Raw genomic sequence first — 27,027 nt, 5'->3', positions numbered from 1 at the left:
TATTGCCTTTGCTATGCTTTCGTCTTGCACTCTTGTCTGTTATCTGCCAGTAAGGATCCTCAGTTGCTTTAATGTGTTGTAAATACAAATAACTGAAAAGAACTAAAATTAAATGAATAGAGGGAGATATTCTAGGGCTTCTAAGTCATGCTCAACAATCAGACCAAACAGTTGCTTTTTAATAGTGTTGGATGGGAACTTCATGGTTGCTTATCTTGCATTTTTTAAAAGTCTTCTGCAATGGCTGTGATTGTGACTGTTTAGTTTTATCTGTAGTTTTACAGGGAACGTTCTGCAAGATTATGTTGCTAATGTAGTGTGGAAGTAGCTGTTGCTTGGCAATTCAACAGCAACCCACATGTAAAGAGAGCGAGAGAGCAGAGCACCTCTCAAAACTATCCTTATTAGAATAGTATTAGCATGTTTCCATATGGCATTGTATCCCTTGGGTAAAAGATTGGGTTTTAATGGGTTATATATTTTATGGCTACATGAAATGCCACACATATTTTTCTCTTTAATGTGTGCCACAGGTCTTCTTGGCCAGGGTCCAAAGAGTCCAAGTGCTCACTGCTTCTGTAAGCATATTAGTCCATTCCAGATTTCTTCTCTGACTGCTGCACTAGAGATTATTACTGAGCATCTTTCAAATTCCCAGAATGACTTTACAAAGGATGAAAGAGGCGCTGGTGGGAAGTGGAAGCCACAGTAATGCCATTCATGAGTCTTTAGATCCCATCGTCTTAACTCTGCAGAGTTGTTACATGCACAGAGAGAGCTCAGCTGCATGCACACAAAACATTAAAGCAGAAGTTGTAGTGGATTTTTCTCCTTTTGCCCTGTACTTGACATATGTATTGCTGATTTAAACACCAATTACTCTTGCTCCCCACCTATGCTTTAGGGAAGGTTGTTCACCATTTTAATTCTGTGTTCTTGATTTAACTATGCTCACCTTAAAAAGAAAAACTCATTTTAAAATGTAATGGGGGGTACGGGTTCATGACAACACACGTGCTGCCCAATTGGTGCTGTGCATAACTGCCTTTGTTTGACCATTTGCAGCCTCCAGCCTCACACAGCAGTTTTCATTTAGATTGGAGATGGGGAAACTGTAGCCCTCCAAAAGGGCTACATGGCCCCCAGCCTACATGGCCTGTAGTCAGGGATGATGGGAGCTGGAGTGCAGCAGCGTCTCAGAAGCCACAGGCATCCCTGATGCAGATGTTGAAAAAGGGGAACTTGTGACAGCCTATAGTTCAAGGGTCATGAAGTGGAACAGCAGTTCCCTAGCACTACCTCCGGGAAGTTGATCCAACAGGAATAACTCAGGCCACTGCGGTACAGTGCCTCCCAGTGGGAAGGGAAGGAGATAAGGAAGGGCAGGCACAGAAATCACCACAGGCTGCTTCAACTGGGGTCCCTCTTTCTCCCTCTGGCCAACTGTCCTTATATGTTGATATTGCTGTGTATTCAAATGTGCATTGTTGTTATTTGAAAGCTACCTTAGAAGCTTTACAATAAATAATTGTAATAATAGTAATAATAATAATAAATTTTATTTATACCCCAGCCAAGACCGGGCTCAGGGCGGCTAACAACCAATAATAAAAGCAAGTTGATTGAAATACAACTTAAAAAACAAGATTAAAATTCAACATTAAATGCAGCCTCATCACAGGAGGAGAAAGGGAAAAAGAAAGAGGGGAAGGGAATCAAATTGATTCTAAGCCAAAGGCCAGGCGGAACAAATCTGTCTTACAGGCCCTGCGGAAAGAAATCAGATCCCGCAGGGCCCTAGTCTCATGAGACAGAGCGTTCCACCAGGCCGGAGCCAGTGTCAAAAAAGCCCTGGCTCTGGTTGAGGCTAATCTAACTTCCTTAGGGCTCGGGACCTCTAGGGTGTTGCTATTTATGGACCTTAAGGTCTTCCATGGGGCATACCGGGAGAGGTGGTCCCGTAGGTACGAGGGTCGTAGGCCGTGAAGGGCTTTAAAGGTCAAAACCAGCACCTTAAACCTGACCCTATACTCCACCGGGAGCCAGTGCAGCTGGAAAAGCACTGAGTGAATATGTTCCCATGGCAGAGACCCTGTGAGGAGCCTCGCTGCAGCATTCTGCACCCGCTGGAGTTTCTGGGACAGCTTCAAGGGCAGCCCCACGTAGAGCAAATTACAGTAGTCAAGCCTGGAGGTGACTGTCACATAGATCACTGTGGCCTGATCAGGGTGGGAAAGGTAAGGGACCAACTGCTTGATACAGCGAAGGTGGAAAAATGTCGTCTTGGCTGTTGCTGTAACCTGCACCTCCATGGAAAGGTAAATAATTAGTAAATAATTCCATTCAGAAAGATGAGTCACATCTGAGAAGTGCAGAAGAATCATCTGTGTCACATTCACGCTATCCAGAAGCCAGATTGGAAGAAATCTGAATAATAGGTTTCATTCAAGAACACCTGGCTAACCATTGTCGGGATGCCACAATGTGCTCAGAGACCTTGCCTATGTGTGGTAAATTAATCTTGCACAAGGTGATCGTTGCTGAGACCTGTAGGCTCATGCAGTATTCTGGGGTTTTTTAGGAGTCTAGTATTAGCTTTAAGTGCTGCCAAAGTGCAAAAGGATAGAGTTGGATTCAGGCAGAGGAGCCCAGGAGGAAGAATAGGTGGTCAAGTCCAAAGGAATGGGGTGATGAAGGCAAGGGGGATGAGGAAAACGGGGGCAAGGGGCCACTTGATCAAAAAGTGGAGATTTAAACCTCAATGAGAAAGGAGGACGAAGGTTTGTTTTTGCTTGCTTTATTAAAGTGTGTATACATAGCCTTGGAACAGGACTGGGTTTTAGAAGAAGAAAAGTAGACCTAGTAGCTACTTGTAGATCAGGGATAAAAACTCATGGCCCTCAGCTGTTTCATAAGGAGGTTCTCCATCCCTGCCATAAACAACACAGAGTCAATGAAGCAGGAGAAGTCAAAGAGGTAAAGTCTGGGATTAAAGTTTGAATGCTGCCTTGAACTAACTAGCCATATCTGCCTTGAACTACCGGTAACTAGCCATTCCTGCATAATTACACCACAGCAGGGGCCTCAATTTGATTTGGTCCTACTCTGGGGCTTATTTTGTGTAACAGTTTGCAAAGCTGGTGTTTCATTTCATTAAAAGAGAACAACAACCCAACATTGTTCTTTCAAGAAGAATTGAAGCCACCTAAATCCAGTGTCAGCTGCATTGGTTCCAGACTCCTTACGTCTGCCTAATTGGAAAACATTTGGTATTTCAAAGGGTCTTTTGGCATTCTCACAAAGCACTCGAAACAAATCATGATTATGAAAAGTTACACCCTATCCTTGGATTTGTTAGTTTTCCAGGAAAAGAGACCTTGTTTTCTTAATAACAAGGGGGAGTTTATTAAATCCAGGCACTGACTTTATTGCATCTGGCAGACAGGGTAGTGAGAAATAAAAGACTTGCTCCTTGCTTTCACACAGACCTTTTTAAATTCTGCCTCCTGGCCCCTGCTGGGAATTTCCCATTCCAAACTTCCTATGCTACTTGTGGAAGAGTGAACACCTCCCCTTTCCATGTTGCCATGAAGATTTTTGCAACCATTTTGGCAAACAAGTCACGTTCCCTCTTTCTCCTCGTTGAGGCCAGCCAGCCGTGACAAAAATGCAGATCGATATGATTTGAAGCCCTTGCACTAGAAACCGCATGGCATATGAGACCAGCTCCAGAGAGTATCAAAGTTCAAAAAACTGACCAGGGCTTCAATGGACCATAAGGGCAGTGGCTACTAAAAATGACTTAATCTCCATGTACCGATCCACGTGCGGCCCATTATATTTTAAACTTAGAGAGGCCCATGAACATATGTTTTACTTCAGTGCATTGACTTTTGTACAACTCCGGAAAGCTTTCACAGAGTTACAATTAAATACAATAAACTCTGCTTATACAGATGGGAGACATAGAGGCGTACCAGTAAATGAACGTGTTTGTATTAGGGGATGCCCTGAATTAGAGGACCTTATGCATTATATTTTACGCTGCCCCTTATATAATGAAGCAAGAAAACAGTTTTTGACACCCATAACGACAAGGTCCCCTGGCCAGAACCCTCCTGACATGATTCTTTATCTCCTTGCAGACATAGATAAGTATGTGACCTGGCGTGTAGGATTTTTTGCAACTGCCGCCAGGAAAATTAGAAAAAATTATATAGCCGATATAGCTATCAACTGTAAAGGAGATGAATTTATTTGACCCCATCTACACCAAGCTGTGGGACGGTGGTGGTGCTGTGGGTTAAACCACAGAGCCTAGGACTTGCTGATCAGAAGGTTGACGGTTCAAATCCCCGTGACGGGGTGAGCTCCCGTTGCTCGGTCCCTGCTCCTGCCAACCTAGCAGTTCGAAAGCACGTCAAAGTGCAAGTAGATAAATAGGTACCGCTCCGGCGGGAAGGTAAATGGCATTTCCGTGCGCTGCTCTGATTTGCCAGAAGCAGCTTAGTCATGCTGACCACATGACCCAGAAGCTGTACGCCGGCTCCCTTGGCCAATAAAGCGAGATGAGCGCCGCAACCCCAGAGTCGGCCACGACTGAACCTAATGGTCAGGGGTCCCTTTACCTTTACGATGATTTTAGCTTATGAATTTTATTGTCTAATATTTCAATTTGTATATTAAGGAGTTTCTATAGCTTTGTGCAGATTAGGTCATGTTTTGTCAATGTAAATGTTTTAAGTTTGTGTATCAAACTAGTATATATTTTATTGAATGACATTGTATACATTGCAGCAGCCTTTGGCTATAAGCAATAAACTTGACTGACTGACTTATTGCACATACAGAAGCTGACCAGATTAGTTGTTGAATCTCATTTCTCTGGAGGTGACAGGACAGCATCTTCCACTGCATCCAAGGGGAAACTGACTAGCTAATGGGATGCAAGGCATCTCTTCCCTCCAGCACTTTGTCTGCCAGTATCCACTGCCTCCTCACTCTGCCTAATGGTAGGACCGGTTCTGTCCTGAAGAATATATTGCTCTAAGAGCACCACTGTGCTGATCTTTATCAGAGCAGCTTAGGAAGCCAGAGGTAATGTGAGAGGATACAAGCTCCATGTCTTCCAGATTAATGGGGTCCAATGGCTTGCCCAAGAGCCCCCAAAATACCGGACATGAGCCCTGAACGCACTGTCGCTGAGCCCAAAAATAAATCTGTGGCTCAGAATTTAGAGAGGAAGAGTTCCCCAGCCCCTCATCACTGAGGACCATGCTCCTCTGTGCAGTTGGTGGTGGTCTGGTATCATTCCTGTAGGATTTGTGGGAAATAAAAAATAGTGACCACCAGTCATACAGAGAAGCACCATTACTATCAACGCCCACATTTTTTCCTAAATCTCCCATTCACCAAAATGTTCCTCCCCAATTTTTATTTTGCCAGCTGCAAATGGGGCAGTGAAATGTTGGATATCGGAGAGTATTCCTGGTCAGCAGTATAAAAATAATAATAATAATAATCTTGATTCACTTACAGTGGTACGTCAGGTTAAGTACTTAATTCATTCCGGAGGTCCGTTCTTAACCTGAAACTGTTCTTAACCTGAAGCACCACTTTAGCTAATGGGGCCTCCTGCTGCTGCTGCTGCGTCGCCGGAGCACGATTTCTGTTCTTATCCTGAAGCAAAGTTCTTAACCCGAGGTATTATTTCTGGGTTAGCGGAGTATGTAACCTGAAGCGTATGTAACCCGAGGTACCACTGTATTTACTAGCTTTTTACTAGTTTGTATACCTGTGTATTGTTGATTGATTTGATTATTTATATTCTGTATTTTGTGCTTTAATATTGTAACTTTGTGTTGTGAAATGCCCTGAGACCTATGGATATAGGGCGTTATACAAAACAAACAAGCAAACAAACAAACGAGTGTGTGTGATTGTGAAGAGTCTGACATACTTGGAATGCACTATGTAAAATGGCAGGTCAGGCAGGAAGGAGGGAACCGGTTTTATTTCCGACTGAGCAGATGGGTAGAAGCCTGTTTGCATGTTTTCCCTTTTGACGCAACTTCTTCTAATAGCAAACTCCGGTGGTGAGTGGTGATGGAAATGAAGTGAAAACAGGACTGCTTAGAATCCAGAGTGTGGCAGAAGCAAACTATCTATCTATCTATCTATCTATCTATCTATCTATCTATCTATCTATATCTATCTATCTATCTATCTATCTATCTATCTATCTATCTATCTATCTATCATCTATCTATCTATCTATCATCTATCTATCTATCTATCTATCATCTATCTATCTATCTATCTATCTATCTATCTATCTATCTATCTATCATCTATCTATCTATCTATCATCATCTATCTATCTATCTATATATTTTTTCTGGGGTATGCATACCCCTAAACATTTGTGAATCTAAGTTTGGCCTCATTGAGGGGCAGTATTTCAATATGAGTAGGAAAATGAGAGTACCCCTAAACTTTTTCTCTCTTTTTTAGACGCTGGTGACAATAATGGTGAGCCCTTTAAGAAAAGTGGATTTATAAATTAAGAGACTATATAGAATTGGCAAAATTAACTTCAATTATAAGATATCAATCAAATCAAAAGTTAAGAATGGAGTGGAAGTATTTCGAAGATTACATGTCAAAATATTGTTCTAAAAATGACATGTTAATAGCCTTAGAATAAAAAACGTAAGCAATAACAAAACCAATAAAGAAAGAAGGAAAAATCAGAATTTAACAAAAATAATTTATTAAAGAGTGCAAGGGGGAAAAGGTAGAAAGAAATATAAAGAAGTTGAATTGCTGTGGAGAGAAGTAGGGGGGTGAGGTTGGGTTTTAGAATTGTGTATAATTATGCAGCTGTTGTAATTTAGATATTTTATGTGAGGGAATCAATAAGTTTCAATAAAGATCTTTGAAAATTAAAAAAGAGAGAAAAAAGGCTGAAAAGCAGAGAATGTTTAGCCTAGAAAAGAGGCCGCTGAGATATGATAGCAACCATCAAGTATTTGAAGCCCAGTCACACAGATTTGCAGCAAATTTGGAGCTTGCTGCTGTTGTTTGCTGTTGATTCATTGGTTCAAATGACAATAAATGGGATTCTTACTGATCATTAGGAAGAATAGCCCCTCCTCTGACTGGGGAAGATCCTTCCCCACTTACCAAAGGTGTCATGGACTTTGAAGACACTCAAACTCAGGCCAAAAGGGAGAAAGAGGATGCGCTTGTTTGGCAAACCCTCACCATGATCAACTCTTGTCCGGAAACCTATGTCCCCACTGTGGAAGGACGTGTGGATCCAGAATTGGCCTCCACAGTCACTTACGGACTCACTGATAAAGGCTGTGTTCATGGAAGACAATCTTACTCGGCTACAAGTTATCACCAAAGAAAGAAGACTTGGCAGAGGCTGACCTGCAAACACTGGTACCTGAGTAAAACTCTGCCCTGATATCAGCTGGGCATGTAAGTGTTGTGGGGAGCCTGGCGGTTTGTAGGGTTAGTTTGTGCAACCAGCATCAGAGGGTATGGAATTATCTGACCCCCAGAGCCATCTGAAGGCAGCCCTGTATATGGAAGTTTAAAAAATGTTTAATGTTGGCTCCCAGTACCTTTCTGAGCACAATTCAAAGTGTTGGTGCTGACCTTTAAAGCCCTAAATGGCCTCAGCCCAGTATACCTGAAGGAGCATCTCCACCCCCATCGTTCAGCCTGGACACTGATGTCCAGCTCCGAGGGCCTTCTGGAAGTTCCCTCCCCGTGAGAAGTGAGGTGACAGGGAACCAGGCAGAGGGCCTTCTCGGTAGTGGCTCCCAACCGTCAGATGTCAAGGAAATAAACAACTATCTGACTTTTTGAAGACAGTCCTGTTTAGGGAAGTTTTTAATGTTTGATGTTTTATTCTGTTTTTAATATTCTGTTGGGAGCTGCCCAGAGTGGCCGGGGAAACCCAGCCAGATGGGCAGGGTGTAAATAATAAGTTATTATTTTTATTATGTTTTTTATATATGTTGAAAGCTGCTCAGAGAGGTTGGAGCAATCGTCAGGTGGTGGAGAATAATAATAATATAGGTAAAGGTAAAGGGACCCCTGACCATTAGGTCCAGTCGTGGCCGACTCTGGGGTTGCGGCACTCATCTTACTTTATTGTCCGAGGGAGCCGGCATAAAGCTTCCAGGTCATGTGGCCAGCATGACTAAGCCGCTTCTGGCGAACCAGAGCAGTGCACGAAAACGCCGTTTCAAACTGCTAGGTTGGCAGGAGCTGGGACCGAGCAACGGGAGCTCAACCCGTCGCGGGGATTCGAACCGCCAACCTTCTGATCGGCAAGTCCTAGGGTCTGTGGTTTAACCCACAGTGCGACCCGCATCCCCAATAATAATACAGTGGTACCTTGGGATGCAAACGGGATCCGTTCCGGAGCCCTGTTCGCATCCTGAATGGAATGCAAGATGCAACAGCGTGTGTGCTTGGGTCACATTTCACCGCTTACGCGCATGCGCTTGACATCATTTTGACTGTGCATGCACGAGCGGCGAAACCCGGAAGCGCTCAACCTGAAGTGTATTTATCCCGAGGTATGACCCACAGGACGCGGGTGGCGCTGTGGGTTAAACCACAGAGCCTAGGACTTGCCGATCAGAAGGTCAGCGGTTTGAATCCCCACGATGGGGTGAGCTCCCGTTGCTTGGTCCCAGCTCCTGCCCACCTAGCAGTTCAAAAGCACGTCAAAGTGCAAGTAGATAAATAGGTACCACTCCGGCGGGAAGGTAAACGGTGTTTCCGTGCACTGCTCTGGTTCGCCAGAAGCGGCTTAGTCATGCTGGCCACATGACCCGGAAGCTGTATGCCAGCTCCCTCGGCCAATAAAACGAGATGAGCGCCACAACCCCAGAGTCGGTCACGACTGGACCTAATGGTCAGGGGTCCCTTTACCTTATGACTGTATAGGCCGTCCCTATTTCCATCAGAGCAATGTTGGAGGGTACTCTAATGTACGGGTTACACACACGCAGCGGAACTAAATGTCAAACACCCTCCTCTGGGGGAGCCGCCTTCATTTCTGCAGGGCCCCTAAAATGAACCATTCTGAACTTTCTCTCTCTCTCTCTCCTCCCTATCTCAGAGTCAGGCAACAAAACAAAGGATCTATTTTCCTTTTCTACTGCAAAACGTCTTTCTGTGGCGCCTCCCCCTTTTGCGCAGCCCCCCAATCAGGCCAGTGCTACCCATGATGAGCGTCTGTTCCCTCCCACACAACTTTCCTTTAATCCTGTGAAATTGTCTCCGGTCCCTTGATCTTTTCCTCTCTCCCACTTCTTTTTTTTAAACTCCGGCTCAGCAGTTTGTTTACGGTCCCTTGCTTCCCCTTCTTCTCGCGCTGCCGGACAAGTGTCTGCCCAGTGGCATTCCGAGCGAGCGAAGGTAAGCTGCGCGCACGGCTGGCTGGATTTTGTCCCTTTTTTATTCTTATTTTTGTTCCAATTTTTATATATATATAATAATATATATATTATTTTTTGCTCCAGCTGTTGGTCGCGCTCGAGGGAGGGAGCCCAGCGCCAGAAGCAGCGGAGATCTACCAAGCATTTGCTGAATGGGAGAATATTCATCGCATCGGAGCTTTTGAAAGTGGGTCTATTTCTTTTCCTTCTCTCCCCGCTCCTCGTTTGCTATTGTATTTCGCCTTTTCTGCTTCTTAAAAGCGGGGGAAGTATTAGAGTGGATGGGGAAACCCAGCCAGATGGGTGGGGAATGAATACATAAATAAATATATTATTATTATTAGTAGTAGTAGTAGTACCCGCGCCAACTCCAAATTTCACTTTTCCTGGACTTTATATCAAAATGCCATGCTATGATAATATAAGAGAAAACGACGTTCTTTCTTTCTTATGAAACGATGTGCTTGTGATAAACTTCGATGGTGGTGGAGTGTTCAAATGAGAGATAAATTGGGCAGCGAGCACTTTTCTTAATGGCTTGGGAAAAAGAGACCACCCCCATCCCTCCAAGATTTCTTGGTTTCCTAGTCCTCTTACACTCTCCCCCTTTTGGGCTTCCAACAGCGCAATCGTCTGCTAGTCTACTCGGAAGTAAGTCCCATTGTGTGCAGCGGGGCTTACTCCCAGGTTGCATAGGATTGCAAACGTAGGGCGACTTACTGGAGAGTAAGCCCCCATCGAACACAATGGGACTTACTTACGTGGGACTGGAACTTATGGTTGCTACTGTAATAATTGAATTCGAACCTCGAAAGAGAATTTCCTAAAAGTTAATGCCCCTGGGAGAGCTAAGCCTGTGTTTTCAGAACTGGCTTCTCTACCAGAACCATGGGAGGGAGAGACTGACCAAATGTAAAAACCCTTTCCCTATGAATCCCCATTAGAATCTTATTATTGAACCCAGGTCTCTTGTCGCCTTGAGAAATATATTAAATATTTTGCATTTCTCTATGTTACTGTCCTAACAGTTTAGCAGTTTTCATCCTGCAGCACACACAGGACCAGAGTGGTCTTATTTTATTTTATTTTTTAAGATTAGGGGGAAAGGGGGGGCATGAACTTTTACTTTTAATGCTTGTATTGTGGTGTACAAGGACACCTCCCAGCAAACCAAGTATGCAGGGCTACGCTCAACAAAAGGATCTGATCCCGTAGACATGTGGCTCAAATCACCTGACATCAAATGATCAAAAAGTGTGTGTGTGTGTGTTTTTTGGGGGGGAGGGGATTGTGGTTGCCAAGGAAGGAGCAAGGGAGATGGCATGGAAACTCTCCTGTACGTTACAATTTTCTTAAAAAGCAACAGGTCTCTGTTTTATTTATTGGTGTGTGTTTTTAAGTGGGTAAGCGGAAAAGCAATTTAACCTCCTTCTCCCTTCCCCATACAAACACTACTGCTCTAATTATAGCATTAAGGCTGCAAGCCCATGCAGACTGTGTCAGGAGTAAGTTTCATGAGTAAAGCTTACTTCTGAGTAAGTTGCATGAGATTGCATTAAAACTGCAGGAAACTATTACAACCCAGCAAGGGTCTTCTTCTTGTTGTTGCTTATTGTTTACTGGATCTTTGTATTTTTAAAGAGGAGCAAGGACACAAGTGGCAATTCACATTCTTTCAGAGGTGCAGAGTGTTGTAGTTAGTCATGGAGATTTACTCTGCATGTGCTCAGTGACTTTCTCAGTGCTTCAAATACCCCCAGGGCTACACCTGAAAACAGGTTCTGGGGTGACCACAGATTTTCTTGATGATGATTTAATGTTCTGTAGCCCCAGGAATATGTAGGGCACATTATAGGAGGCATAAATGCCCAGAGGACTTGCAGTCTAGTTCATACAGTTCTTGTGGAGTGTAAGGAGACATTTGAGAATGTATAGCAAAGGTTGGTTAGAAGGGATTTTTCAGGTGATGGAGGGACAGCTTAGATGGTACTAGGGCAAATCTGAAAGGGGGCTGAAGATAGAACCCACTCTTCACCCTCTCCAGAATATCATAAGGTTAGATCCATTTTGGTGGTCACAATCATCCTGCCACAACCCCTGTCCGTAAAACTCTGCAGAGATTTAAATATCTGCAAAACTTTCCTGACGGGAGATTACAGTGGGAGAAGATGAATGCCTTATGGACCACCGCAGCCTTCTGAAAAGCCAGCTATTTTCTGCCTCTGGCCTTGGGTGAAGAAAATAAAGTGGTCATTAGAAGGACATTGAATAGATTAGAGAAGCGTGTTCTGAACCCACATGGAGTGTCGTGGCAGACATAGGAAAACAGTGCTTTTCAGACTGAAATCTCTCAGAATAAAAAATTCTTATTTCATTAGTGGGGCATTACTTCTGAGTAAATATGCTGAAGGTTGCAGCTGTTGGCTGCAATTGTATTCCCACTTACCTGGAAATAAGACTCATGGAACTAAACAGCGCTTACAATCTGAGTAGACATGCCTTGAAATGCGCAGTCAGTGACAATCTTGCATATGTCAAAGCAATATTTATCGTCCTAACTCCCTTTGCGCCTGTTCTATATTACCTCTCCTGAATCAGTCCTGACGCATAAATCCATTTTATTCCTAGTTGATTACCGCTTATAAAATTGGTGAAATTTGAAAGTGCTTACTCCTATGTACTCAATGCTGGTTCTGCTTGGTGTTCTTCAGCTGGGTCCCATCCAAACTGACTAGGTCTACATCTAGGAACACAGGAAGCTGTTTTATACTGAGTCAGACCATTGGTTCATCTAGCAAAGTTCTGTATGCACCAGGGCCCTCCAGAATTTGCTGGACTACAGCTTCCCAAAGCCCCAGCCAGCAGAGCCAACGTTCAGAGACACTGGGATCTGTAGTCTCACCGCATCTAGAGGACCAGTGATTCCCCATCTCTGTTCTGTGCTGCCTTGCAGTGGATCTTTGGGATTTGAGACAGGAGATTTTCCCGGCACCACCTAGAGATGACATTAATGCCTACTGCATTCATAACATGAGATAACCCTTCCTTTGACACCAGGTTTCCCAAACTTGGGACTCCAGATGTTTTGAGACTACAATTCCCATCATCCCTGACCACTGGTCCTGCTAGCTAGGGATGATGGGAGTTGTAGTCCAAGTTTAGAAAACCCCGATTTGACACAACATCACCTACATCTAGTAAACAAATCTGAACAAAAGCTTGATAAAAGGGTTGTCTGGAAGCTCTGCTTTGTCTCCAGCCTCCTCAAACAATTTAAGCCTTTTGTCTTTTGGGATTTTCTGTACAGTGGTACCTCTGGTTACGTACTTTATTCGTTCCGGAGGTCCGTTCTTAACCTGAAACTGTTCTTAACATGAGGTACCACTTTAGCTAATGGGGCCTCCCGCTGCCGCCACTGTGTGATTTCTGTTCTCATCCTGAAGCAAAGTTCTTAACCCGAGGTACTATTTCTCGGTTAGCGGAGTCTGTAACCTGAAGCGTCTGTAACCCAAGGTACCACTGTACTAGCTAGTGAACTGAAAACAACAGCTTGTGTCTCACATTTTGCCTCAAGGCTGGTCAGTTTCATCTCGGCCTTTATGCTAGCAGAATACGGTTTCCTCGTCCCCATGCGCTGAAACACCTATCGGCTTGGTTTTAAACAGGGCTGCCCTAGGTCCGTAATTTCACGGACATAGCCGGGATTCGTCTTTCGAAAATGGCGTCTGGGTGGAATTTTCGGAAAGCGGCAAAAACGACGGGGGAAACCCGGGTTCATGGCAGCACATATTGGAAATGTTGCTTTGGGGGGGTGATTTTCCAGGGGGGCAGGGTACCTTCATGGGGGGGGGGATTGTGCAAAAGCTAAACTCCCCCCCCTCAAAAGTAACAACTTTGCCAAACAAAAAGCTCAAAACCCTTTTTGTGTCTGGATTTTCACTTTCTGAAACATCAGGGAGAAATGGTGTCTGTTACATGCGTATGACATATTTTCCTATATTGCCTTTGAGTTGGCTTTCCCAAGACCTTAGGTGCAGTTGCATGTTATGAAACACAGAATCATAGTGTTGGAAGGGATGCCCAAGGGTAATTTAATCCAATCCCCTGCATTAACTCAATCAACTCAAGCATTATTAATAATAATAATAAATTTATTATTTATACCCTGCCCATCTGGCTGGGTTTCCTCAGCCACTATGGGTGGCTCCCAACAGAATATTAAAAACAGAATAAAACATCAAACATTAAAAACTTCCCTAAACAGGGCTGCCTTCAGATGTCTTCTAAAAGTCAGATAGTTGTTTATCTCTTTGACATCTGATGGGAGGGCATTCCACAGGGCGGGTGCCACCACCGAGAAGGCCCTCTGCCTGGTTCCCTGTAACTTGGCTTCTCACAGTGAGGGAACCGCCAGAAGGCCCTTGGAGCTGGACCTCAGTGTCCAGGCTGAACGATGGGGGTGGAGACGCTCCTTCAGGTATACTGGGCTGATCCATGACAGATGGATACTTTATACGGGATTCTTCACAACATGTTTGCCCTGGGTATAAGAGAGCTTAAATGTCTGGTGTGGGTGTGACTAACGGCTGCTTCAAAGTCCTGTGGCTGGCACTACATGACTAAACCTGAATGGCGCACCATGTGCACAAATGGCTCCTGTTGCTAGCAAGGACATGTAAGTGGGTGCTGGGTGGTATCTTTACGGACCTGCCACTCCTATGTTTTGGTGGCGCAAGACAGAATATGTGCACACATGTGCGCCAGCCCAAAAGTGTACTGCTGATCTCTGCTTGGGAGTCAGTTCCTCTGAGTCTAAAAAAAGTGATTGCTGAATTTTCCGTAGGTATTTGAATCATCCCTTGACTTGGCTTGCCTGTGAGGTAGAGGGAGAGTCTTGTCCTATAAACCCTGATTGCGATTGAAAATAGATTGTGTCTCATTGACATGCTCGACTCGTTTGCGTTGGTTGGGGCATCACAGCAGGGCTTTGTTTTGTTGGCATGTTGGGTGAAGGGTAACCCTCATCCTAAACACATTTACTTGGAACATAACAGCACTCCGTGGAGCGGGGATGTCAATGGCAGGGTACCTAATCCCGAACTTGCATTTAGAACTCGTTGTTGTTGTTGTTTAGTCACTTAGTCGTGTCCGACTCTTTGTGACCCCCTGGACCAGAGCACGCCAGGCACTTCTGTCTTCCACTGCCTCCCGCAGTTTGGTCAAACTCATGCTGGTAGCTTCAAGAACAGTGTCCAACCATCTCGTCCTCTGTCGTCCCCTTCTCCTTGTGCCTTCCATCTTTCCCAACATCAGGGTCTTTTCCAGGGAGTCTTCTCTTCTCATGAGGTGGCGAAAGTATTGGAGCCTCAGCTTCAGGATCTGTCCTTCCAGTGAGCACTCAGGGCTGATTTCCTTCAGAATGGATAGGTTTGATCTTCTTGCAGTCCATGGGACTCTCAAGAGTCTCCTCCAGCACCATAATTCAAAAGCATCAATAGGATCACTTAGTCCAGCATTTCCCATTCTGGCCAGCAGCAAGGCTCTGGGGTGCTATCTGGATTTTTTAAACTGAAAATCTAAGATAGATCTTTTGTATGTGCTCTGTCTTGGAGCTACATACACCCTAAAGGTGTAACTTATCTTCCCTAAATTTCATAGATTTGTAAGGGAAAGGAACTCAGGGCCTCTTAAGCAGCTGCTTCCTCCATTGAAATGAACAGGGTAGACTGGGAGGGTATAGAAGATCCAGGTGTGTATCGGGGCTGCCAGGATGAATTGCTGGAGCAGAGCGAGGAAACATGACTCAGCAAAATAAAAGAAACACGACCCAGCGGAATAAAGGAGGCCCATTTTGCACTACTATTTCAGTTGTTTAAGCTCTCGTAGACAATTCAGCTGTGCAGTTTCGAGAACCACATTGGGAAAGGAAGGACAGATTAATGTTTTCCTCCAATGACCACTATTAAGGCTGCTCCTTTGGGACGTATCATGTGTGCTAGGAACATGGGGATTTGCTTTACAGTGGTACCTTGGTTCTCAAACTTAATCTGTTCCAGAAGTCCTTTCCCAAACCAAAGCATTCCAAAACCAAGGCGCGCTTTCCCATAGAGAGTAATGCAAAATGGATTAATCCATTACAGACTTTTAAAAACAACCCCTAAAACAGCAATATAACATTAATTTTGCTATCTAGCGAGACTATTGATCCATAAAATGAAAGCAATAAACAATGTACTTCAGTCACACAATCAATTAATCAGTAGCTGAACTGGGTTCCACACAGTCACACAAAAAAGAGAGCCGCAAAAACACAAAATAAATAGCAAAAACAGACAGACCTCAGTGTAACACTCAAAACGGAAGTGTAACTCTCAAAATGGAGCACACTCAGCTTCCAAAAAAAAGTTCGCAAACCAGAACACTTACTTCCAGGTTTGCAGTGTTTGGGTTCCAAGTTGTTTGAGTACCAAGGCGTTTGAGAACCAAGGTACCACTGTATATCAGAACCACTAGTTCATCAGTCATGTGTACACTGACTGGTAGTAGCTGTCCGGGGTTTCAGGCAGGAGTCACTCCCAGCCCTACCTCGAGTTGCCAGGGATCAGGACCTTCTGCCTGCCAAACAGAGGCTCTGCCACTGAGCTACTAACGGTCACGGCGCTGAATGTTGCTCTTCCTCTTGAATATCCCACACCTTTCCAGCTTGCGCCGGCTGCCGTGTTGAAATGGCCCTAACAATCCCTCGGAACCACACATGCGTACCAAAGGAATGTCGAGTAAGCTTAGTAACAAATCTTTTGCTGGTTCAGAAGGTTAACCCGGCTGCCTGGCGGTTTCACAGCTGTTGCTCCTGTTGACAATCGCTTTGGCTCTCTCTTGGCTGAGATGTGTCACGGAAAAGTGTCTGCCCTGAGTTCTGGCTCGTCAAAGCGCAGGTGGCTGAAGGAATCTCTTAAACATGTTGCATTTAAACAGGGTCTTCTCCTAAACTGCCACCCAGTGGGGCATGGCTTAGGGCTGTCGTGTTTGTTAGGAATGAATGTTTTTTCATGATTGTGTGTGTGTCTGTGTGTGTTTGTATTCTAGACACAATCTGTGGAGGACCCATGCAATCTAACTTTAGTGCTGTGCTCCTTCCAGCACTACCTCAGGGATTTCTCTTACCAAGGATGGGAAATATCTGTGGCCAAGTCATCTTTGAAACTATAATCAACTATTTAAACAGGCAACAATGTTTTCAAGCGTTGCTTATCCCATTCTACGATAATTGCATTTCGGCATTAAAACAAGCTCTTTTCCTCTGCAGCAGACCCTCCAACATTCCTCCGATGAAAATAAGGACGTCCTATTCCATAATAGTAATAATAATTTTATTACTTATACCCTGCGCATCTGACTGGGCGGCTTCCAACATATATAAAAACATAATAACACATTAAACAACGTCCCTATACAGGGCTGCCTTCAGATGTCTTCTAAAGGTTGTATAATTACTAATTTCCTTGGCTTGTGGATGGCATAGCTCCATACTTGCCAACGTTTCTCTGATGAAAATAGGGATTTCCTAAGGAAACGCGGAACATCTCAGGAACAAATCAGAAACTGGGACAGCTTCTGTAACTCTGGGACTGTCCCTGGAAAATAGGGACACTTGGTCTTCTGCAGCAACAGAATGCCACATTTATTTTCAGTAACTTAAAAAGAAAATAACCTTCTCAGTTATTTTGCACCTTCCTGCTGCTGCCACTAAATGGGGTATGGATGCAGAAAAATAAATAAATTCATGATGGGTTTGTGTTCGCCTCTACATAATTCCATCCTTATTTCAGACAAAGTGATATATCCGTATATCACAATGTTTAGCTGGTGATACGTTGCTATGTTGATAAGTAGATATCTCCCAGTCCTACTCCAGTGCTGGGCTTCTTCCTGCACAGAGGGAAATACGAACCTTTTATTCCAACTACTGCAGGGATGTGTGGTTATGGAAAGGGCAATCATAGAATCATGGAAGGGGCCCAACTCCATCTTGTCCATAGAATCATGGAAGGGGCCCAACTCCATCTTGTCCAGCCCACTGCAATGCTGGAATCACCCGTGTTCCCTCTTCTCCCAGTGATTGCGTCCAAGCTGTTGCTACTCCCCTCAAAAAATCAGATTTTTGCACAGTAGAGGTGTGCTCAGGGAAGTGTGAATTAGCGCTCGCTTTCAAGCGCCGTCATCATACAAATCGGAGTGAATTCTTACTAAATAGACAGCGTGGCCTCATTGCCCTGAAAACAGATCAGGCTGAACCCTCAATAAACAAGTCTTTTGGAAGCATGCTGTATCTCTTTGTCAGATAAGGCTGCTTGTGGGAAGAATTATTTGGAAAGTTTTATGGTGAGCAGTGAGGTCCAGCTCCGAGGGCCTTCTGGCGGTTCCCTCGCTGCGAGAAGCCAAGTTACAGGGAACCAGGCAGAGGGTCTTCTCGGTAATGGCACCCGCCCTGTGGAATGCCCTTCCACCAGATGTCAAGGAGAAAAACAACTACAGTGGTACCTCGGGTTACATATCTTCAGGTTACATGCGCTTCAGGTTACAGACTCCGCTAACCCAGAAATAGTGCTTCAGGTGAAAAACTTTGCTTCAGGATAAGAACAGAAATCTTGCTCCAGCGGCGCGGCGGTAGCAGGAGGCTTTTAGTGTTTAATAGACTATTGTATTTTAATATTCTGTTGGAAACCGCCCAGAGTAGTTGGGGAAACCCAGCCAGATGGGCAGGGTATAAATAATAAATTATTATTATTATTATTATTATTATTATTATTATTATTATTATTATTTTATAAAGAAGGAAGGCAATAGCAGGCCACACAACATGAACAATGGAACTTGTGGAGCTATGGATGTCTGTTCTATGAACTTCTAGAGTAAAATGTTCTACTGAATTTTGGAAATAGCCTGGAATCAGGGTGATTCCCGTGGATGGGGAGGGAGATCTGGCAATATTTGATTCCAGAGAATCCTTCACAAAGTGGTATTTTATTACGGAAAATCCCTGAACCCCACATTTGAGGAAGGAGAGATCCTAAAGTGTGTGTTTCCTACCCACTGTGAAGCAACAGAACATTTCTTACATGGAATGCTGTTGAATGGTTCATATAACTATAGAGTTCTTCTTTTAATATATATTTTTTGTTTGATTTTAGAAAATGTAAACATACAACAGGAAACAATTCAAAATCCAAATATCAAGATTGCTCTGAATCTCCTGACTTCCCCCTATCCCTTCCATGGGTCCTAATGGTAATATTTACAACTGCGTACCAATACTATCCAAGTTTTATCCTTCCAAATTGTCCATGCTGTCCATCAATTTACAAGTGTGGTTAAAATCCTGCTAACATTTTAACCTGCTTACAATGTAAATAGAATGTAAACTTTTCCCACTCTTTTTTTTTAAAAAAATTGTCCTCTTGATTTCTAAGCTTCCCAGTTAATTTTGCCATTTCAGCCTAGTCCATCAACTTGGTTTGCCAATCTTCTCTGGTTGGGGTTATTTCTTCCTTCTATTTCTGGACTAATAGCACCTGTGTGGCTGTTGTTGCATACATAAACAGTCTTTTCTGATCCTTTGGCATCTCAGTACCTGTTGTAACTAATAAAAAGGCTTCTGGTTTTTAAACAAAAGTTTAAACAAAAGTTATTTTAAACATTTTTTTCCATTTCATTATATATCATCTCCTAGAATTTTTTTATTGCTTTGCACATCCACCACATATGATAAAAGGTACCTTCGTATAACTATATAGTTCTAACATCACATCTTCTTCCTTCCTAGGTCACCTCTCTATCTGGTCCTCTGTCTGGTTTTAAAAAGGAAGCCACATAAAATCGGTTTATTTCTGGTGTTTGGGAGAAGAGGTGGTGGTGGGAAACCCAGTGAAGATTTCCAGAACATACCCTCAAGTTTATCTCTTTGCTCACCAAGCCAAGCCGTCATGGACTTCCTATGGATGAGGTAGGTGGATACAGGTAGTGGGGTGTTGGTTGCTTGCTGTTTCTTAATTTTGGAAGCAAACAGGAGGATCTCTCTGTTGACAGCTGGCAACCCTGGTCAAGTCTAGCACTCGCTAAGCTGGAGCTACCTAAAGTAATAAAGGTAAAGGCACCCCTGCCCCTACGGGCCAGTCTTGACAGACTCTGGGGTTGTGCGCCCATCTCACTCAAGAGGCCGGGGGCCAGCGCTGTCCACAGACACTTCCAGGTCACGTGGCCAGTGTGACAAGCTGCATCTGGTGAGCCAGCGCAGCACACGGAACGCCGTTTAGCTTCCTGCTGGTAAGCGGTCCCTATTTATCTACTTGCACCCGAGGGTGATTTTGAACTGCTAGGTTGGCAGGCACTGGGACCGAGCAGCAGGAGTGCACCCTGCTGCGGAGATTCGAACCACCGACCTTTCGATCGGCAAGCCCTAGGCGCTGAGGCTTTTACCCACAGCGCCACCCGTGTCCCTTTACCTAAAGTAATATGCCATCCCAAATAGGTGCTGTGTGCCCCCCTTTCCCCCTCTGCCTGGGCAATTTGTGGAAATAAAAGTTGTCAAAACAGCAGGAGAAGGGACAGGAAAGCAGGTGTGTGTGCTTTGGGAGTGGAAAGACAGAGCTTTACCAAACACAAGCACACAGATTTCCCTGTCCCTTCTCATTTGCAAAGATGCCCGGGCTGCTTACTTAACTGGGAGTAAGTGCACTGAACTCACGTACAAGATGGGCAAGGTATTATTATTATTATTCTTACTATTATTATTGGAATAGGACGTCCCTATTGTTGTTGGAAGGTATGATAAAGTACTGGTGGGTTAAACCACTGAGCCCAGGCCTTGCTGATCAGAAGGTCGGCGGTTCGAATCCCCGCGACGGGGTGAGCTCCCGTTGCTCGGTCCCTGCTCCTGCCAACCTAGCAGTTCGAAAGCACGTCAAAGTGCAAGTAGATAAATAGGTACCGCTCTGGCGGGAATGTAAACAGTGTTTCCGTGTGCTGCTCTGGTTCGCCAGAAGCGTCTTAGTCATGCTGGCCACATGACCCGGAAGCTGTACGCCGGCTCCCTTGGCCAATAAAGCGAGATGAGCGCCACAACCCCAGAGTCAGTCACAACTGGACCTTTACCTTTACCTATGATAAAGCACTACTGGGTCACTGCCACCAGAATTATATGTGGAACTCCAAAGCAATTCTGTTCTGAGATGCCTCTAGCCTCCTGAGCTGTAAAGATACGCAGGAATCTATAGGTCTAGTTCTGTGACATAGCTAAGCCCACAGACCCTTTTAAGCTACGTAGACTTGTGGCACCTATGCCACAATTTGGGCATCCCTACCATAAAACGATTTCCAAGAGATGTATCTATTGAAGAATCAGATGGGCAACCTCTAGGTGCCCTTTATATGTTGCATCCATGCCTGGATAGCTCCACTAGTAGTAGTAGCAGCAGTGATGATGATAATAATAATAATAATAATAATAATAATAATAATAATAATAATAATACTACAGTGGTGCCTCGCAAGACGAAATTAATTCGTTCCGCAAGTCTTTTCGTCTTGCGAGTTTTTCGTCTTGCGAAGCACGGTTTCCCATAGGAATGCATTGAAAATCAATCAATGCGTTCCTATGGAAACCGCCTTCAGACCAGGTCCGGGGACAGTTTGTCCCCCGACCTCTTCTGAAGGCCGGTGGGGGGCGAAAGTCTTTGCTCCCCCCCCCGCCTGCCTTCCCGGGACAGCGGAGACTTCTCCGCTGTCCCGGGGCGATCTTAAAATGCTGGCGGGCGGCAGCGAACCCTTCGCTGCCGCCCGCCAGCATTTTAAAAACCCCGGGACAGCGGAGGACTTCTCCGCTGTCCGGGGCGATCTTAAAAGCCCTTCTCCCCCGCCAGCCTTCAGAAGAGTTCCCGCCGGAATTGTCTGCCCCGCGTGAGGGGCGCTCTGCTTAAGAGCGCCCCTCTCGCGGGGCAGGAGGCTGCTATCCGCAGCCTAGGCGGGAACTCTTCTGAAGGCTGGCGGGGGAGAAGGGCTTTTCTTCCCACCACCAGCCTTCAGAACAGCCTTCTGAATGTTGGCGGTGGGGAGGAAAACCTTCCTCCCACCGCAAGTCTTCAAGACAGGTCCGGGAACAGAGGGGAAGCGCTGCGTGCCTTGTCCAGAATGCTGTTCTGAATGTTGGCGGTGGGGAGGAAAAACCCTCCTCCCACCGCAAGCCCCGGGAACAGAGGAGAAGCCCTTCGTGCCTTGTCCTCTGTTCCCGGACCTCCCACCGCAAGCCTTAGGACAGGTCCGGGAACAGAGGAGAAGATGCGCTGCGCTTCCCCGCTGTCCCCGGAGATTTCCCTATGGGCTTTCGTCTTGCGAAGCAAGCCCATAGGGAAATTCGTCTTGCGAAGCCGCTAAAAATCGGAAAACCCTTTCGTCTTGCGGGTTTTTCGTTTAGCGAGGCATTCGTCTTGCGGGGCACCACTGTAATAATAATAATAATAATAATATATTATTTATTCCCCACCCATCTGGCTGGGTTTCCCCAGCCACTCTGGGCGGCTCTCAACAGAACACTAAAAACAGAATAAAACTTCAATCATTAAAAACTTCCCTAAATAGGGCTGCCTTCAGATGTCTTCTAAAAGTCAGATCGTTGTTTATTTCTTGACTTCTGATGGGAGGGCATTCCACAGGGCAGGCGCCACTACCGAGAAGGCCCTCTGCTTGGTTCCCTGTAACCTCACTTCTCACAATGAGGGGACCGCCAGAAGGCCCTCAGCGCTGGACCTCAGTGTCCAGGCTGAACAATGGGAGTGAAGACGCTTCATCAGGTATACAGGGCTGAGGCCGTTTAGGGCTTTAAAGGTCAGCACCAACACTTTGAATTGTACTTGGTAGCGTACTGGGAGTCAATGTAGGTCTTTAAGGACTGGTGTTATGTGGTCTCGGCGGCCACTCCCAGTCACCAATCTAGCTGCCACATTCTGGATTAGTTGTAGTTTCCAGATCACCTTCAAAGGTAGCCCCACGTAGAGCGCATTGCAGTAGTTGAGCATCCCCTTTCAAGTGCATTTCTTACATTCTTTCCTATGCCAAGGAAGCCCCTCCCCCCTTTTTTGCATGGTCTCTCATCCCTCAGCACTGCTGTCGTAGAACCACAGAATTGTAGATCTGGAAGGGACCAGCCCTCTTGCAGGGCAGGAATATTTACCTCAATATGGGGCTCAAACCCACAACCCTGAAATCAAGAATCTCATGCTCTGCTGACTGAACTGTCCCATGTTCAAGACCTGTAATGTTATAGCTGCATAATGGGGAATTCTGCTTTCATGGCACTGCAAGTGTGAGCTAGTTGATATAATGAGGCGGCTGCAGGCCTGATTCTCATATAGCCTCATTCTTGGCAATTCCTTTCCATCATGGAGGGATAAGTGATAGAAAACCTTTGGGTTTGGTTTTATTTATTATTATTTTTTGCTGGGAACCATCTTTCCCTGTGAAGGGTGCCTGCCCAGTGTTCTTCTTTACAGAGCTCTGGCTCCAGTGGGACACCCACAGTGTTTGAAGCTGTGGACACAGGATGTTAGCCACAATCCGTATTTATCCTGTGGTTTCTTGAGAAATATTGCTGTTTGATCAAACCAGCCCTCAAATCAAACCAGCTTCTATTTGATTCAATAAGTAAGCTGCGGTTAAGCTGAGGCCTATAGCAATTGGGTGGAGACATCCAACCCGCTGCTATGTACATCAACATAAAAGTGCAACTCGAAACGCAACCTCTCTGCATTTCTGTTGAATCAAGGGTAGCAAAAATGAATTGAACCAATGTCCAGACTTTCAAAAACTTAACTTGCAGAAACTTATCGTTCTAGATCAGGCATAGGCAAACTTGGCCCTCCATGTTTTGGGACTACAACTCCTATCATACCTAGCTAACAGGACCAGCGGTCATCGATGATAGGAGTGGTAGTCCCAAAACATCTGGAGGGCCAAGTTTGCCTATGCCTGTTCTAGATGAATTAAAACATAATATTTATAGTCACATGCTCATGCAAGCATGGGCTTACAAGTCTCTTCATCTAGCTTCTAAACAACCATGTTTTCCTTCCTTTCCAGAGCTCAGCACTCAGTCTTCTGTATCTCAGTTAGGCCATGCCTTGCAGCTCCTATGAGAGATTTCCTCTTTTACTTTCTCCTGCAGCTTCACTCTCTTTCTTTCAAACCAAGAAGAAGCACTCACACTATGCAACTTAGCAGTGTTCATAGTGGAATCTAAAACACAGTCATCTTGCTTCACATAAAATGGCGTCTCTCCTTCACTAGACGGTCCCATGTGACCAATGTTAGCCAATCCCATGAGGACTACTAGAGAACTCTCTAGAATTCAGTTGCCAACCAAATTTGAGCACATAGTAATGCATGCAAGCACTTACAATTTCAGTGAATTAAATGACCGTACTTCACCATTTCAAGTTGCTAGTGTGTGCATAGCCTTTGTGGTTGGCGGTTGAGCCTACAGAGAGAAGAAATTCCAAAGTTTCACCCTCTTGTCTGGGTGAATCATTCTAAAATCCACCCTCAAACACTCACCCATTCCAATGTTTCCGCCCCCCTTTCCACAGCTGAAACGTTTTCAACAGCACCCGGTCTATCTCCAGCCGTGCAAAATCCAACCAGAAGTTGCAAGATGACCGACGAGCCCATCAAAGAAATCTTGGGAAGTTCCAAATGTCCTCAGTGTGCAACGCTGGAAAAGTGCAACAACAATGACTGCAGGGTGACAGCCGTGCCTCTGGTGAGCGAGTGCCGACTGACAGCCGCCACGGGGGGAGCCGAACTCTCCTGCTACCGCTGCACGATCCCGTTTGGGGTGGTGATCCTCATCGCCGGGGTGGTGGTCACAGCGGTGGCGTACAGCTTCAATTCCCATGGATCCATCATCTCCGTGCTTGGGCTGGTCATACTGTCCTCCGGACTCCTTTTGCTGGCGTTGAGTGCGTTGTGCTGGAAAATCCGACAGAAGAGCAAGAAAACAAAGAGGCGAGAAAGCCAGACGACTCTAGTGGCCAATCAGAGGAGCCTGTTTGCTTAGAACAGAACAAAACTGCAAGCGAATAGGGATGGGGGGAGAGGTGGATCGCGGAACGGACGAGCCTATTTATTTGCAGTTGGGCTGCAGGATTTTATTAATGGCTGAATCGGATTTATTAAAAATAGGAGCTAAAACACGCTTAACAGCTCAGGAGTCCTTGGTATCTGTTTAATCGCAAGCGTGCTTCAAGGTGCACTAGGTTCGGTGTTTTGCTTTGGGTTTTTGTCCTCCTCCTCTTCTCTTTCAGCTGACTTCTGTCTTTCAGTAACCCAACTTGCATCGCAACGGTCAAATGTTATTGTTTTCATTCTTTGAGGGCTGGGAGGGAGTTGCCCTCCATTTTGTAGTGCAATTGTGGCCAAGCACCCAAGTAAGAAGGCCCAGATGGGAAAACGTAGTCTGGTCAAAGTTAGCTGCTGAAGCTGGTAATGCATGTCTGAAAAATTGACAGAAGCCAGGTAACCCACAATGGCCGGTTCTCTGATTTGTGGTAGAATGAACATGTTTCATGTGTCTGCATGTGAAGAGAAGCCTGGTTTGATTATCCTTTCCTGAGAAGGACTGTCTTAAAAACTTGGGACAAGGTGTACAGACAGTTTTATTTATTCATTATTCAATTTATAGCCTGCCCTTCCTCCAGAGGCTATTTAACCTTGTCAGTGTTGATCTGCCATAAATTTGGAAGGGACCATGGCTGCATCTTATGTGGAGTTGGCAGGGAAAGGGTCAAATCCCCCCCCCCCCCACAGCTGCCTCTGTGCTTCAAATTCTGCTAGAAAAAGTAGCTATCATTCCTTTGTTCCGGTAATTCCTGTGCATTCTGCAAATCAGGGGTAGGGAACCTGTGTGGACCTCGAGATGTTACAAGACTCCACATCCCATCAGCCCCAGACAGCATGACCAATGTTCAGGGATGATGGGAGTTGTAGCCCCAAAGCAGCTGGAGGTAGATAAGTCCCCCAGCTCTGGTGTTTCTTCCGGATGAAATAAAAAAGTTGCACAGCATGCCACGTTAAATCCAAGTTTGTTTGCTTTGACTGTTGAAAATTGTCCTCCTTGCCGTCGCTCAGGAAAGCACTTTCCTCTTTCCAAGGTAAGGAAAACTCTTCTGCCTGCAACTCTCCCTTCTCCCCGCTCCAAAAAGACACTACGTGCCACCCATGGTAATAGCAACAGACCCGCCAAGTGCCCCTAATTTTCCAGGGACAGTCACAGATCTACAGAAGCTGTCCTGGTTTTTGATTTGATCCTGGGACATCCCACTTTTCCTTAGGACAGACACCCTTCTTTTCATCAGAGAAATGTTGGCGGGTATGGAATAGGACGTCCCCAGGGTTTGTTTGCTTTTCCAGCTGGAACTCAATTCCGGCACCTCTCAGGTGGGCACCATTGCCGTTATGTAAGAGAACAAGGGAGGCATTCACGGTGAGTTCCGGCACCTCTTTTTCTAGAAAAATAGCACTGGACCGTCCCCATTTTCATCGGAGATATTTTGGAGGGTATGGAATAGGATGTCCCTATTTTCATCGGAGAAATGTTGCAGGGTATGTAGCAAATATTTGGACAATACAGTGGTACCTCGGGTTCCATACGCTTCAGGTTACAGATTCCGCTAACCCAGAAATAGTACCTCGGGTTAAGAACTTTGCTTCAGGATGAGAACAGAAATCGTGCTCTGGCAGCAGCAGGGGGCCCCATTAGCTAAAGTGGTGCTTCAGGTTAAGAACAGTTTCAGGTTAAGAACGGGCCTCCGGAACGAATTAAGTACGTAACCAGAGGTACCACTGTATTGGAGAAGAATATCAAGAAAAATCAAGGATGTGACCCAATGGTTCCAGGGACCTGCTCCTTAGCACTGTTTTTCAACAGACGACAAGCCTATGGACCAGCTTTCCCTCCGACATGTTGCCCTCTAGATGGTGTTGGACTCCTCGCAGCTCCAGCCAGCATGGCCAATCGCTAGGGATGATGGGACTTGGAGTCCAGCAACACCTGGATTGCAGCAGGTTAGGAAAACTGTCATACATGGCTTTGACTTACATATGTAGAGTTGGGGCTCCTCGCCCCTCTCCAAGGAACTGTGATAGCTGCATCAGCCCGGTTCTTGGGTATCAGCTTGGCTCTCCATTTTGTTCCCGTGACGTTTCTCTGTGGTACTTTGTAAAGAGTAATATTGATTTTCTTTTCTTTTTTAATGATTATTTTATGGGAAGAGTTGCTATTGTTTAGATACAGGGTGCTCTCTCTGTACTTATTAGCCCGAAGTAAACAGAAAGGTATGTTTATAGCTTTTTTTAAAAGTGACCTTTTTTTTTTGTAAGTTAACTATTATAACACTGTCATACTTAGCACTTTGGGTGGTTTTGATATAAAAAAAAATGGTTTCTAAAAATTGTACCCTCCATTTTAAAATAATAAACCATCTCTGCTGCTAAAGCATTAGAGAACCTAGTC

General features: G+C 45.1%; 1 protein-coding gene and 1 long non-coding RNA gene across 3 annotated transcripts in view; both read left to right on the top strand.

Moving 5' to 3' along the window:
- Positions 1–27,027, top strand: part of LOC309363074 — a 674,350-nt gene that overhangs the window by 357,390 nt on the left and 289,933 nt on the right. The window lies entirely within an intron of this gene.
- TMEM100 (transmembrane protein 100) lies at positions 9,292–25,578 on the top strand. 2 transcript variants are annotated; one of them, XM_081899056.1, is made up of 4 exons: positions 9,292–9,447; positions 9,552–9,654; positions 19,291–19,470; positions 24,104–25,578. In XM_081899056.1, the coding sequence occupies exon 4, from the start codon at positions 24,169–24,171 to the stop codon at positions 24,571–24,573; it is 405 nt and encodes a 134-aa protein (XP_081755182.1). In that variant the 5' UTR covers positions 9,292–9,447; positions 9,552–9,654; positions 19,291–19,470; positions 24,104–24,168; the 3' UTR covers positions 24,574–25,578. The 2 variants fall into 2 exon arrangements, with proteins under 2 accessions (XP_081755182.1, XP_081755183.1); XM_081899057.1 differs by having other exon boundaries at positions 9,552–9,658.

Source organism: Podarcis melisellensis (genome assembly GCF_964234715.1).
Source record: "Podarcis melisellensis genome assembly, chromosome: 2".
Taxonomy (NCBI): domain Eukaryota; kingdom Metazoa; phylum Chordata; class Lepidosauria; order Squamata; family Lacertidae; genus Podarcis; species Podarcis melisellensis.
The sequence above is the reverse complement of the archived record's forward strand: the minus strand, read 5'-3'. Positions and strand labels throughout refer to the sequence as shown.

Excerpts from the sequence above, each read along its gene's own strand:
- TMEM100 (XM_081899056.1), top strand. The coding sequence starts at position 24,169 with ATGACCGACGAGCCCATCAAAGAAATCTTGGGAAGTTCCAAATGTCCT.